Source organism: Ixodes scapularis, unplaced genomic scaffold (genome assembly GCF_016920785.2).
Source record: "Ixodes scapularis isolate PalLabHiFi unplaced genomic scaffold, ASM1692078v2 PGA_scaffold2__306_contigs__length_199485367, whole genome shotgun sequence".
In the NCBI taxonomy this organism is placed as follows: domain Eukaryota; kingdom Metazoa; phylum Arthropoda; class Arachnida; order Ixodida; family Ixodidae; genus Ixodes; species Ixodes scapularis.
Genome location: NW_024609857.1, coordinates 139,012,456 through 139,024,496, shown reverse-complemented (window position 1 = coordinate 139,024,496; position 12,041 = coordinate 139,012,456). Strand labels below are relative to the sequence as shown.

The 12,041-nt window shown below is 46.0% G+C and overlaps 1 protein-coding gene across 1 annotated transcript in view; it reads left to right on the top strand.

Moving 5' to 3' along the window:
* LOC115318318 (sterile alpha motif domain-containing protein 3-like) overlaps positions 1-11,820 on the top strand; it is a 114,104-nt gene extending 102,284 nt beyond the window's left edge. Inside the window, exon 9 of the mRNA XM_040210928.2 lies at positions 11,535-11,820. Coding sequence (XP_040066862.1) covers positions 11,535-11,818 — 284 coding nt within the window. The 3' untranslated portion in view covers positions 11,819-11,820. The remainder of the gene's footprint in view (positions 1-11,534) is intronic.
* The last annotated feature ends 221 nt before the right edge of the window (positions 11,821-12,041 follow it).

Below are 12,041 nucleotides of genomic sequence, written 5' to 3'. Positions count from 1 at the left end.
AACATCTCTGAAAGATCAAGCGAATGTTCTTGGGAAACATTTTCAGGATGTTTCTAGTTTACGCAACTGCAGTGAAGCCTTTAAAAAGTTCCGTTCGACAGCAGAGAAACAACCAATCATTTTGTCTGGTGCTCGTGACGCTCCGTACAACAGGCCTTTTACACTCTCTGAGCTCAAAGTGGCTCTTAGTGTAAAGAAACAGTCTGCTCCTGGACCAGATAATGTTCATTATGAGATGTTAAGGCACCTGTCACCTGATTCTCTAGGCAGTTTGTTGACCTTTTATAACTCATTGTGGCATCGCTCTGCATTCCCCGAGGTTTGGAAAAGAGCTCATGTAATCGCTCTTCTGAAGCCTGGCAAAGATGCTTCTCAACCAACTAGCTACCGACCCATTGCTCTCACAAGTTGCTTGGGAAAAACCTACGAAAGAATGATTAACCGACGTCTCATTCATTTCTTGGAGAGTGAGAATGTGCTTGACATTAATCAGTGTGGTTTTAAAGCTGGACGTTCCACCCTGGACCACTTAGTCCGCCTTGAAACCTCTATTCGTGAGGCGTTTGTACACCGCCAGGTCTGTCTCTCTGTGTTTTTTGATCTGCAAAAGGCGTACGATACAACGTGGCGCTATGGGATCCTGCGGGATCTTTATGCTTACGGTGTTCGGGGTCGCATGTTGCGATGCATACAAAGCTTCTTAATGGGACGTACTTTCCAAGTCCGTCTGGGCTCCACCTTATCAGATGTGTTTTCTCAAGAAAGTGGTGTCCCTCAGGGAGGGGTGCTTAGTGTCACACTTTTTGCAGTTAAAATCAATAGCCTGGCTCAGGTGATACCACCGACAGTATCTTATTCTTTGTATGTGGATGATGTGCAAATTTCAGTTTCTTCTTGCAATCTGCATAGTTGTGAACGTCAACTGCAACTGACAATCAACAGGATGAGCAAGTGGGCAGCCGAAAATGGGTTTCGCTTCTCCCCCGACAAAACCGTATGTGTTCTTTTTTCGCTGCGTCGAGGGTTGTCACCGGATCCTACCTTGCATCTGAATAACGTTACCATTACTGTTAAGGAGGCGCACAAGTTTCTAGGCGTGATATTCGACAAGAAGCTCACATTCGTACCCCATTTGAAAGAACTAAAACGAAAATGCCTACGATCTTCCAATATTCTTAAAGTGCTGTCGCACACAACTTGGGGGTCTGACAGACGATGTCTGCTGCGAATTTATAACGCTCTAGTGCGGTCCCGGTTGGATTATGGTGCACCGGTATATGGGTCGGCACGACCATCTGCTTTGAAGATGTTAGACCCAATCCATCACCTTGGCCTGCGTCTAGCCACAGGTGCTTTTCGCACGTCGCCCGTGCCGAGTCTGTATGCTGAAACACATCAGATGTCCCTTGAGCGACGCAGACAATATCTTAGTCTCTGCTATGCCTACAAAGTTTATAGTGATCCAGACCACCCTGCATTCTCTGCTCTGCAGACCTCTGCATCATTGCGCCTTTTTGAGAATAAGCCCAGTATTGTTCGGCCCTTGAGCCTTCGGGCTGAGAGCATGGCAAGGTCGCTGCACCTTTGTTTTGATGAGCCTCCTTTGTTGAGACAGGCCTATAGGGTTGCTCCTTGGGATTTGGTGCCAATCTCTTGTGATTGGTCACTTTCAAAGTACAGCAAAAAGGTTGTTCCTCGTCTTGTTCTCTTGCGGGAGTTCGCAGAGCTAGAGAAGAAATATAGTGACTATCTCCACTTTTACACTGATGGCTCGAAAACATTGAATTGTGTAGGCTGCGCAGTTTATTCTCTCGCTTTCAGTGAAGTGAGGCAACTCAACCCTCTAGCAACTATCTTTACTGCTGAACTGTATGGTATCCTGATGGCTATTGAATATATTCTAGAAAATAACATTAACAAAGCAGTTCTGTTTGTTGATTCCCAAAGTGTTCTCTTAGCTATTTCATCTTTAGCAGACAGCAAGAACGCTCTTGTGCAACAGGTTCGTTTTCACATAAACAAAGCTTTCCATCTAGGACAATTTATAAACTTCTGCTGGGTGCCCAGTCATGTGGGCATTCCCGGTAACGAGAATGCAGACCATCTTGCACTTTCTGCAAAAAATTACACGGAAACGTCTTTTGGCCTGCCGCACCAAGACCTCAAGCCAGCCTTAAACAAGTCAATTATTAAGTTATGGCAACAGGATTGGGACACACAGATAGATAACAAACTTCACATTATTAAGCCCAACTTAGAAGTATGGGAGAGTTCCTCCCATAAGGACCGCCGTTCGGAAGTTCTTTTATGCCGCTTGAGAATTGGTCATTCTCGATTGACTCACCTGCACTTGCTCTGCGGTGAAGATGTAAAGCTCTGTGAAAAGTGTGGGAAAATGTTAACTGTCCTTCACATCCTGTGGAATTGTAGATTTTTGGATCATCAACGTCGAAGATATTTTCCAGAACTTTTCAGAAACCACCTTCCATTTCATCCTTATTTTTTGCTTGGTGATAGACCTTTGGTACCATTTGCTCGCGTTTTAAGTTTCCTACATGCAATTGGCCTTTTGCACTTGATATAGATAAGTAAAGTTAGATGTAAATGCAAGGCTCCTTAAATTAACTTTCTTGGCGCAATATGGCCGTAGTCGCTCTTGCGCCATTAAACCCCAATCATCATCATCATCATTCCCCTATCAAGAAGCAAAAAAGGTTGTCCGAAAAAGAACTACAAAAAACCACACGCAAAGGAAGAGAGGAACCCGAACCGCGAAACAATTGGCCCATCACTTAACCGAGAAAAAAAGATTTGCAAACCTAGAAACTTTTTCGTTCCCTTATCAAGGGATAATGAAGGTTGACTGATACAATTCCCGAAGCTTAAAATACGCAAAGTTTTAACACTCTCCTATGGCAATTCTTCTCTCTATGTAAGACTTCCGTGCCCTCCCACTCCGGTACACAGTTGTTGCACTCGCCTTCATGTTTAGCAATTTCAGAGTTCGGTGCATTATTTTTAACTGCCCTTTTGTGCTCTATTATACCATCGTTTAAACAACGACCAGTCTGTCCCACGTTGTTTCAACGATCGTAAAGGCTTCTATTTTATTTCAAAGCATTTTGGGTAGCTTCGGACACCCAATTGCAACTTTAACTCATCGACTGCTATTTGAACTACCATAAAGTTGCCAAGGCACGCCTACTCCTCGTGAATAGACGAACACTGAAAAATGTGGGCAAACTTTCGGATGATGTAAGCACAGTTTTGAAGAAAAAAAGCAGTCAACATGCTGGAACATGTTACGGATGCGCGCGCTGTACAAGGACGGGTACTGCAGGTCACATATCAAGAAACTATTCTCCGTGTCACCTTACGGTGGACTAATCTGGCAGAGCAATGGTGTCATGTTACTCAGCGCTCCACACAGCGCGACTCTAACGTCACATGACGCATTCTCGACATCAGGCTGGATGCACCGACTCATAGTATCTGCTACAGGCCATTTTAAGGTGAAATGGAGCTCAGCGTTCTATACTTGACTTTAAAGTTAATATGACTGGCCGGCAGTCCCTGTGTCTATGCCGCATCATTTGTTAAAATACATGCAAATGAGCATCCCTGTGTCGGGCGACAGCTTGCATCCCCCAGGCACGCAGCCAGGATTTTGGGGGAGGGGGGGGGGAGGAGAGGAGAGCAGGCCCCAGCCAAATGGAAAATTTTGGGAAAAGGGGGGTGTATCGTATCAGATCAAGGCGGACAAGCTATCTGTATGCTCCATTGCCACGTGCCTTTCCCTTGCCCTCTACTACACTAACCCCTTTCCACCTTCGACTATATAAGTAACAACACGGAATAAACCAAAGCATTGTTATCCTGATACCCGAGTTGTCTATTCTTACCAGCCCACACAAGAACGATACATGGTGTCAGAAGTGGGATTGAACCGAACGTGAAGGTCGACGTCATGGAGCACCTAAGGCTGCCTGAACCATTACAACTGACAGCTGATGGAGGAAGAAACTGGAAACTGTTTCGTCAGAGGTTCGACCTTTTCCTTCAAGCCACAGCAAGCACCGACAAGCCGAGATCGGAGGCGGCAAAGACAGCCCTGCTGCTCAGCGTGGCGGGAGAGGAAGCCTTGGACGTGTTTAACAACTTTGCGTTCACCGAAGAAGAAAACAAAGAAGACTACGCCACCGTGACTGCCAAATTCGAAGAATACTGCGTGGAGCAACAAAACGAAATTCACGAAAGATACGTCTTCCGCTCCCGTCTGCAGGGCGAGGCGGAACCGTTCGAGCAGTTTCTACGTACCTTGAAGAGACAAGCGCAGCACTGCAACTTCGGGACCATGGCAGACGAGATGGTACGCGACCAAGTGGTGTTTGGAACCAACTTGCCGAAGCTTCGAGAGAAGATGCTCAGGGACAAACACCTGACCTTGGAAAAGGTCGTCACCTTATGCAAGGCGGCAGAAACATCAGCTCGTCAAAATGAAGTCTGGCGTAAGGCAAGTGAAGAACTCGACGTTAACGCTATGAAGACCAGCAAGAACGCTCCGACAAGCCCCCGGCGCAACCCGAACTGTATACGCGCTGCAATCGAAGGCATGCCTTGCGACGCTGCCCGGCATACGGAAAGACCTGCTACTCGTGCAATGAGCGGAACCACTTCGCATCTTGTTGCCGCGAGAAAGATGCCGTTTACGAGGTACAGCATGAAAACGACGACTTCGAGGTGCTGGATGTCGCAGTCGGCAGCGCCAACAAAAAACGCGACTGGCTGGTGGACGCGTGTCTTCAAGGCAAACACCTAAGTTTCAAAGTTGACACAGGGTCACAAGCTAACGTGTTACCACTATCAGTGTTCCGCAAGTTCAAGACCGTGACGCTGAAACCCAGCGGCGCTGTTCTGAGATCCTACGGTGGCAACGTCATCAAGCACGTCGGTACATTTTTATCGCCCGTGACGGTAGGCGACCGTCAGATATGCGCCGAATTTTTCGTGGTAAAGAACGGCCAGAGCGCTATCTTGGGCTTGGCAGCTAGCGAGAAGCTAGGCATCGTCAATCGCGCTGTTGAAGGCGTGTCGACGAGCAACACCGAAGCAGTCTTCGAGGAATTCCCGCAGCTTTTCCACGGAACCGGGGGTACCCCGAAAGAATACAAGATGGTGCTACGCAAGGACGCCGTGCCAATCGTTCAGCCAGCTCGAAGGGTTCCCCTGTCGCTGCGAGAGCCTCTTCGTGCAGAACTGGACCGAATGGAACGCGAAGGCATCATTCAGAAGGTCAGCAGCCCGACGGACTGGGTAAGCGTGTTAGTCATTGTACTAAAAAAAGACAGCAAGTTGCGGGTATGCATGGATCCCAGAAGGATTAATGAAAACCTGAAAAGAAAACACTACCAAATGCCTCGTAGAGAAGATATTGAAGCGGACTTGGCAGGCGCGAAGTTTTTCTCCCGTCTAGATGCAAACGCAGGGTTTCACCAAATCCCACTGGATGAGCAATCATCCTATGCACGTTTGCCACGCCGTTCGGCCGTTATCGCTTTCTACGCCTTCCATTCGGCATAGCTTCAGCTAGTGAGGTGTTTCAAAAAGCCCTCAACGAAGTGTTCGAGGGCCTTCCTGGCATACGTGTATACCTGGACGATGTGCTGATCTGGGGTGCGACTAGGGCGGAGCATGACCAGAGGCTGCACGATGCACTAAAGGCAGCTGAAGCAGCGGGCCTAACTTTTAATGCAGCCAAATGCCAATTCGGCGTTCAAGAAATTTTGTTCCTGGGCGACATCATTAGCCACAAAGGCATTAGCCCCAATCCCGCCCTTGTGGACGGTCTTCTCAAAATGCCAAAGCCACAAGACAAATTGGCAGTACAAAGGTTGCTCGGGGTTGTTAACTATTTTAGCAAGTATCTACCGTCACTCTCCCAGCGCACTTCGACTCTGCGTTCCCTGATCAAACAAGACGTCATTTTTGAATGGACACCTAATCATGAAAACGAGTGGCAAGCCATGTGTCAGGAGCTAAGCGAGGCACCGCTGCTTGCTATTTTTGACCTAAGTTTGGAGACGAAGATAACTTCAGACGCATCTCAAAGTGGCATTGGCTCCGCACTCCTACAACGTCATGGGGACTGCTGGAAACCGGTCGCTTACGCGTCGAGAGCGCTGAGTGAATCGGAGAGAAAAAGAGGCTTTGGCGTTGGTTTTCGGTTGCGAAAAGTTTAACCATTTTGTGTATGGTCGCCCACTCATACTCGAGAGCGACCACAGCCCGCTGATAAACATATCTAGGAAAGGCATAGCCCATATGCCGCCAAAAGTGCAACGTTTTTTCCTACGATTGCTCATATACGATTACACGTTAATATTTGTTCCTGGCAAGCAGATGGCCCTGGCTGATATGCTTTCTCGATCTCCTGCTCCTGGGAACAAGGGGGCCGCCGACACGGGCGACGTAGAAATTCACGCCGTCACAGTCGTATCAGCACTCGTAAGTGAAAAAACGGCTGCGAAACTTGCACACGAAACCGCTACTGATCCGTATCTTAGCGTAGTACTACGAAAGCTCGGGATGGGAGACGAAGTGGTAGGGGCGCTGAAATCAGTTGCCGCCGAACTTTCAGTAGTAGACGGCATACTTTTGAAAGGAACGAAAGTAGTAATTCCCACGAGCATGCGCAGAGAGATGTTAAAGAGGATTCACGCAGGCCACCTTGGCATGGTAAAGTGCAAAGCTAGGGCTAGGCAATTAGTCTACTGGCCGAACATAAACTCTGACGTCGAGTCGTTGATCCAAAGCTGTCCGACCTGCAGAACATATGCCTATAAGCAACCATCAGAGTCTCTGATTCTACAATTAACGCCCACTCAACCATGGTACCGTGTCGGTGTCGATCTCTTTCAGTATTCCGGAAGACACTATCTGTGTGTTTACGATTCGATGTCCAATTTCCCAGAGGTGGAGCTCCTACCCGACACAACAGCCACCTCGGTTATTGATAGACTGAGTGCTATATTTTCGAGATACGGCATCCCAACGGAGGTATGCTCAGATAACGGCCCACAGTTTAGCAGCCACGAGTTCGCGCTGTTTGCAAAGCATTACGATTTCAAACATGTGAAATCCAGCCCGCAATACCCCCAATCTAACGGGCTCGCGGAAAAGGGTGTACAAATAATCAAACGCATCTTAAAGAAAACGAAAGCTGCAAACGAGTGCTTTTGGCTTGGCATATTAAATTACAGGGCATGTCCTGTCGAAGATGGTCGGTCTCCTGGCGAGCTGCTGCAAGGAAGGCGGCTGCGCACACCCGTGCCGGACTTCGATCCCCTTCCTGCGATACGGGTCAAGAAACACCGACAGACAGGCCACAACGAGCGGGTGCTGCCCCGCCTTAAAAACGACAACGTGGTACGCCTGAATGGAGCGCCATGGGCGCGGAAAGCCAAGATAGTTGGATCAGCCGGGCCGCGGTCCTTTTACGTGCGTACGGAGAATAATACCGTACTTCGGCGCAACTGTCGACACCTTTTAGCGACGAAGGAAGAGTGCGAGGTCGACTTGTCAGACGACGAAGATTCGGACAACGACCGGGCCTCATCACATGGAATGACATCCACAGCGCCAACCATCCCGACGGCTCTACAAACGGCAACTACGACGACTCTACAAACGGCAGCTCAGCAGCCAACGGTTCAGCCACCGCGAAGGACAACACGACAGAAGCGGCCTCCGGAGCGATTGGGTTATGACGAGCGCTTCCAGCAAACGAGCCAGAGGTGTTGAGCTCAGCGGTGAACGACCGTTGGGAAGGAGGATGTATCGTATCAGATCAAGGCGGACAAGCTATCTGTATGCTCCATTGCCACGTGCCTTTCCCTTGCCCTCTACTACACTAACCCCTTTCCACCTTCGGCTATATAAGTAACAACACGGAATAAACCAAAGCATTGTTATCCTGATACCCGAGTTGTCTATTCTTACCAGCCCACACAAGAACGATACAGGGGGGGGTCTGACCCCTTCGCTCCCCTCCCCCTTCCCCCCCCCCCCCCCACCCCTAGCTACGTGCTTGGCGTCGCCTAGCGGATGGTGGCGAATACTATGGGTGCTAAAAGCCTCTGAAAAGCCTCCGTGGCTGTTGACAACCTGCCGTGTGAAACTGGTGTGCGTGTAACTATACGGACCACGTGTTTTCTGTTTAGGGTCATTCCATGCCAAACATCCCAGGCATTGTGCCCGATCCTCTCCGATTTTCTAAAATGTTAATAGACTCCCTGAAATATTTTGGTCTAAAAATTTTTTTGTATGAAGTGTTGGCAATTTAAACTTTTAGAAAGCATGTGAAACTAAGTGCTGTTCAATGATTGATAAACATTCAAATTTTTATGAAACACTGCACAATCTTGTTTGTATAATTTACAGAATTTGTGGCTTGCTATGCGATTAAGAATGTGTAATTTTGAAAATTTTAAGCATTTGTTTTTAATTGAAAGAGAATGTGGAAATTACAACATTTCTTTCTTTTAAATGTGCTTAGTTATCCTTGAGAAATATAAAACCTTTTATTGGATGCTTTATAGGTATACTATCTATGAAAAAGAAAGTCAAAACAATCAACTAAATATTTTGCAAAAAAAAAAAATTGGGAAAGTTCTTTGCATACACAGACATTTATTTCATTCTGAGGTGCTCCAAGTGTAAATACAAAACATTGCGGTTTCGACCAACATGTTGATTTTGCTTTGTTTCTCAAACTTTAATCATAATAATTTTTGTTGAAAGCAAAAAACAACTTTGTAGTTGAGCTTCCACACCACGACACAGCGCAATCTCTTAAAGCTTCTGCACCGCAGAGCATGCCACCGTCGACATTATAATTCGTGAAGCTACAGGTTAAAACTGAAACGATTTTTTTATGTCTTAATCGTGTTTCTTCATGGACAAGTCCGTACGAAGTTACGGTGCCCGGTGGGTAGGCATTGAGTTTCCGGGTGTAGGGAGCTCCCGTCGGGTACAAAGGAGGGCGCAGCAGTCCTAGTATGCACTGGTGGCACTTCCGACTATCACACAATATCCGCCGTTGCTTTCTATGCTGCCGGAAAGGTGGACAAGTGGAGGCGAAAAAAAGCAGAAACATTTTTTTTTCACTGTAGATCTCATGTCATCTACTACGTCAGGTGAGGTGCTGTGCCGTGAGGGAGGGATTGAGATGCAACGCTGCATGAGTAGTGTTGGGAGAGCTCAGCTTTAAAAATGTTTTTCTTGCTTTCAAAGGAATGAATTTTGATAAACCTTGCAGGAACAAAAGTCAATAAACACTTCTATCCAACCTAGTATGTTTTCAGCTTGTACTTGAACTACATAAAGAAAAACTAAATGGCTGACTGTGTCAAAAGCACTCTTTTCTGCCATAATGGCGAATGCACATCTACAGCGTTTCTCCAAAGCAGCCGTGTGTACAGTTTGGGATTAATTAAAATAAAACTTCTGACAAAGGTAAATTGCTGTGAAACTGGGTTTACCTTATTCAAGCAGGGGTTCCAATTCGGTGTTTTTCAGTTTCCATCGATTTCGAGAAAAACCTTTCGGGGGTTACTTCTCAGCGTTTCTTGGTATATACCGAAGACACGAAACCCTAATCATAGTGTCGACGGTGGCATGCTGCGCGGTGAAGAGGCTTTAAAGGGGCACTCTGGAGCGTTCTGATATGGTCTTTATGGTTGTAACTCAATCTGCGTGCTCTCGGGATCCAAAAAAATAAAAAAAATTAAATCGTGCAGCTTATTTTTTTAATAAAATGTGATCAGAGATTGCAAATCCCAGACCTACGGATGTCACCACCAATCCCGGCTGAATGTGGTCGAACAACGAGCGGTGCTCGTTAGCCAATCGCGAGCGAGGGCTTTCCACGAGGAAGAGCAGGACTGGTCGGCGGCTCGTCCGCATGGGACGCCATCCCTCGTGATAGGCTGATGAGCGCAGTTCGTCGTTGGACCACATTCGGCCGGGTTTTGTGACGCCATCAGTAGGACTGAGACTCACTATCTTTAATCACGCTTATAATAGGCAAATAAGCCGCACATGTTTTTGGGACGCTTAGAGCATGCAGATTGAGTTACAGTCATAACTAAGCCACCTTAGAACACTCCGGAGTGCACCTTTAAGAGGTAGTGCTGGGTCATGGTGCAAAAGCTCAACTTCAGAAAAGGTTTTCTTGCTCTAAACAAAACTTATATTGATTAAACCTTGAGAAAAAAGGGAAATCAACGCCTCTATCGAACCCACTATGTTTTGTATTTTTACTTGTTATTATTATTATTGTTATTATAATAGATGTTATGGACCTTCGTCCATAACATCTATTATAGTAACCCACTCCTCAAGCTTAAACTATTAAAGCCGCCACACCGTATTTTTCCTCGATTTGACCATCAGCATAAGGTATTACTACAAACATCACATACTAAACTTTTCCAGACGTCACCTCTACAGTTGGCAATTTCCGACTGGAACAAACTTCCAGCCAACATTGTAACTTTAGCAAATGTCGACGAATTTAAAAATGCGTGTGCTCAATACTGCGTAAATTGAAATGTATGTTTTCCACGTGTTTTCATTATATTGTTATTTTTGCATGATGTGTGTTCATATTTTCACTGTTCTGTTTTCCTTGTATACTGTTGAATTTCCCCCCTCATGTATGCCCCCTTGGGGCGCTTGTGAGGTACAAATAAATGAAATGAAATGAAATGAAATAAATTACTGTTTATGCTCAAAAAATGTTTTTCACGAATTTTGAATCTTTTTTCTGCAAGGTATTTAGTTGAGTGGTTTCATATTTCCCAAGAGTAAGTTCATTCACTTTTCAAACAATAAAGAAATGTTCTAACTTTCACATTACATTTTAATTAAAAACAAATACTTTGATTTTTCAAAAATTATGCATTCTTGATTGCATTGCAGGCCACAAGATGTGTAAATTATAAAAGAAACGACTGTTTTATTAAAGGCCTGAATTTTCACCAATCGTTGAATAACACCTAGTTTCACGCACTTCCTAAAAGTTTAAATTGTAGGTAAACAGTACGATTTTTTTTTGACAATGAGAGAGGGTCGAGCGCAATATCTGGGACGCTTGGCATAAAATATTTCTCTATTCTACGCTTCGAATTTCAAATTTTCTGATTTAGACAATTTGCTGGCATATCAAACGGCATCAAAAAAATTGTGGAAACTCGCCTGTGGCACTTCTTTGCTTTGCATATGTTAATTGCGGCTATGCAGTTGCGATAAAAGAGGCACTGCTCGGCCTGCCATATTTCGGCATTGCTCTAACCTACCTAGTTTCTAACCTCAGAGCTTTTAACCCAGGGCATTACAGCAGAATGTGTGAATATTTAGTCAGGAAAATTACGTCAGCAATCTTTTCGGGGTGGGGTGCATTTGGAAGTTTACGACATGTAAACAGCGCAATGTTTTGGCACCAACAGATCTTTTTTTTTTACGTATGATTTCAGGCGCAACGTTCTTTAAGTACCCTTGTGTTGTCTGGGACGGTGTTCTGAGCAGCCCTGGGCCCTGCATGGTGCAGGTCGAAAATCAGCTGCTCAAGGTCGACCACCCAGTGCATGCGATTCTGGTCGCATTCTGCCTGCTCTGGGCGGTTGACATGTGCTACCAGCCTGCCGCTATGGGCTTTTATTCCCTTGTTGAGCACCTGCTGGGGCTGCCGGCCACGAAGCCAGCAGGAATGGTGCTGACGACACTTTCAGCAATGAAAGAGGCATTGAAAAAGAAATAAAATCGCTGCAGTCGAGTGCAGTGACAACTTGGGCAAACTGTCTCCTTATTTCGTGATGATATACAGTGCCAGTGTATAACCACTTGAAACTTTGTATTATCAGGTGGGAGATTTCTTCGTAGAGGGAAGAGTTTTTATCCAGCAGCAGAAATGGTTAGAAAATTTGCCTTCGAAGTGGAGGGAATTTTCACCGTTAGTTGAAATAAGTGGGAATTTTTCTCCT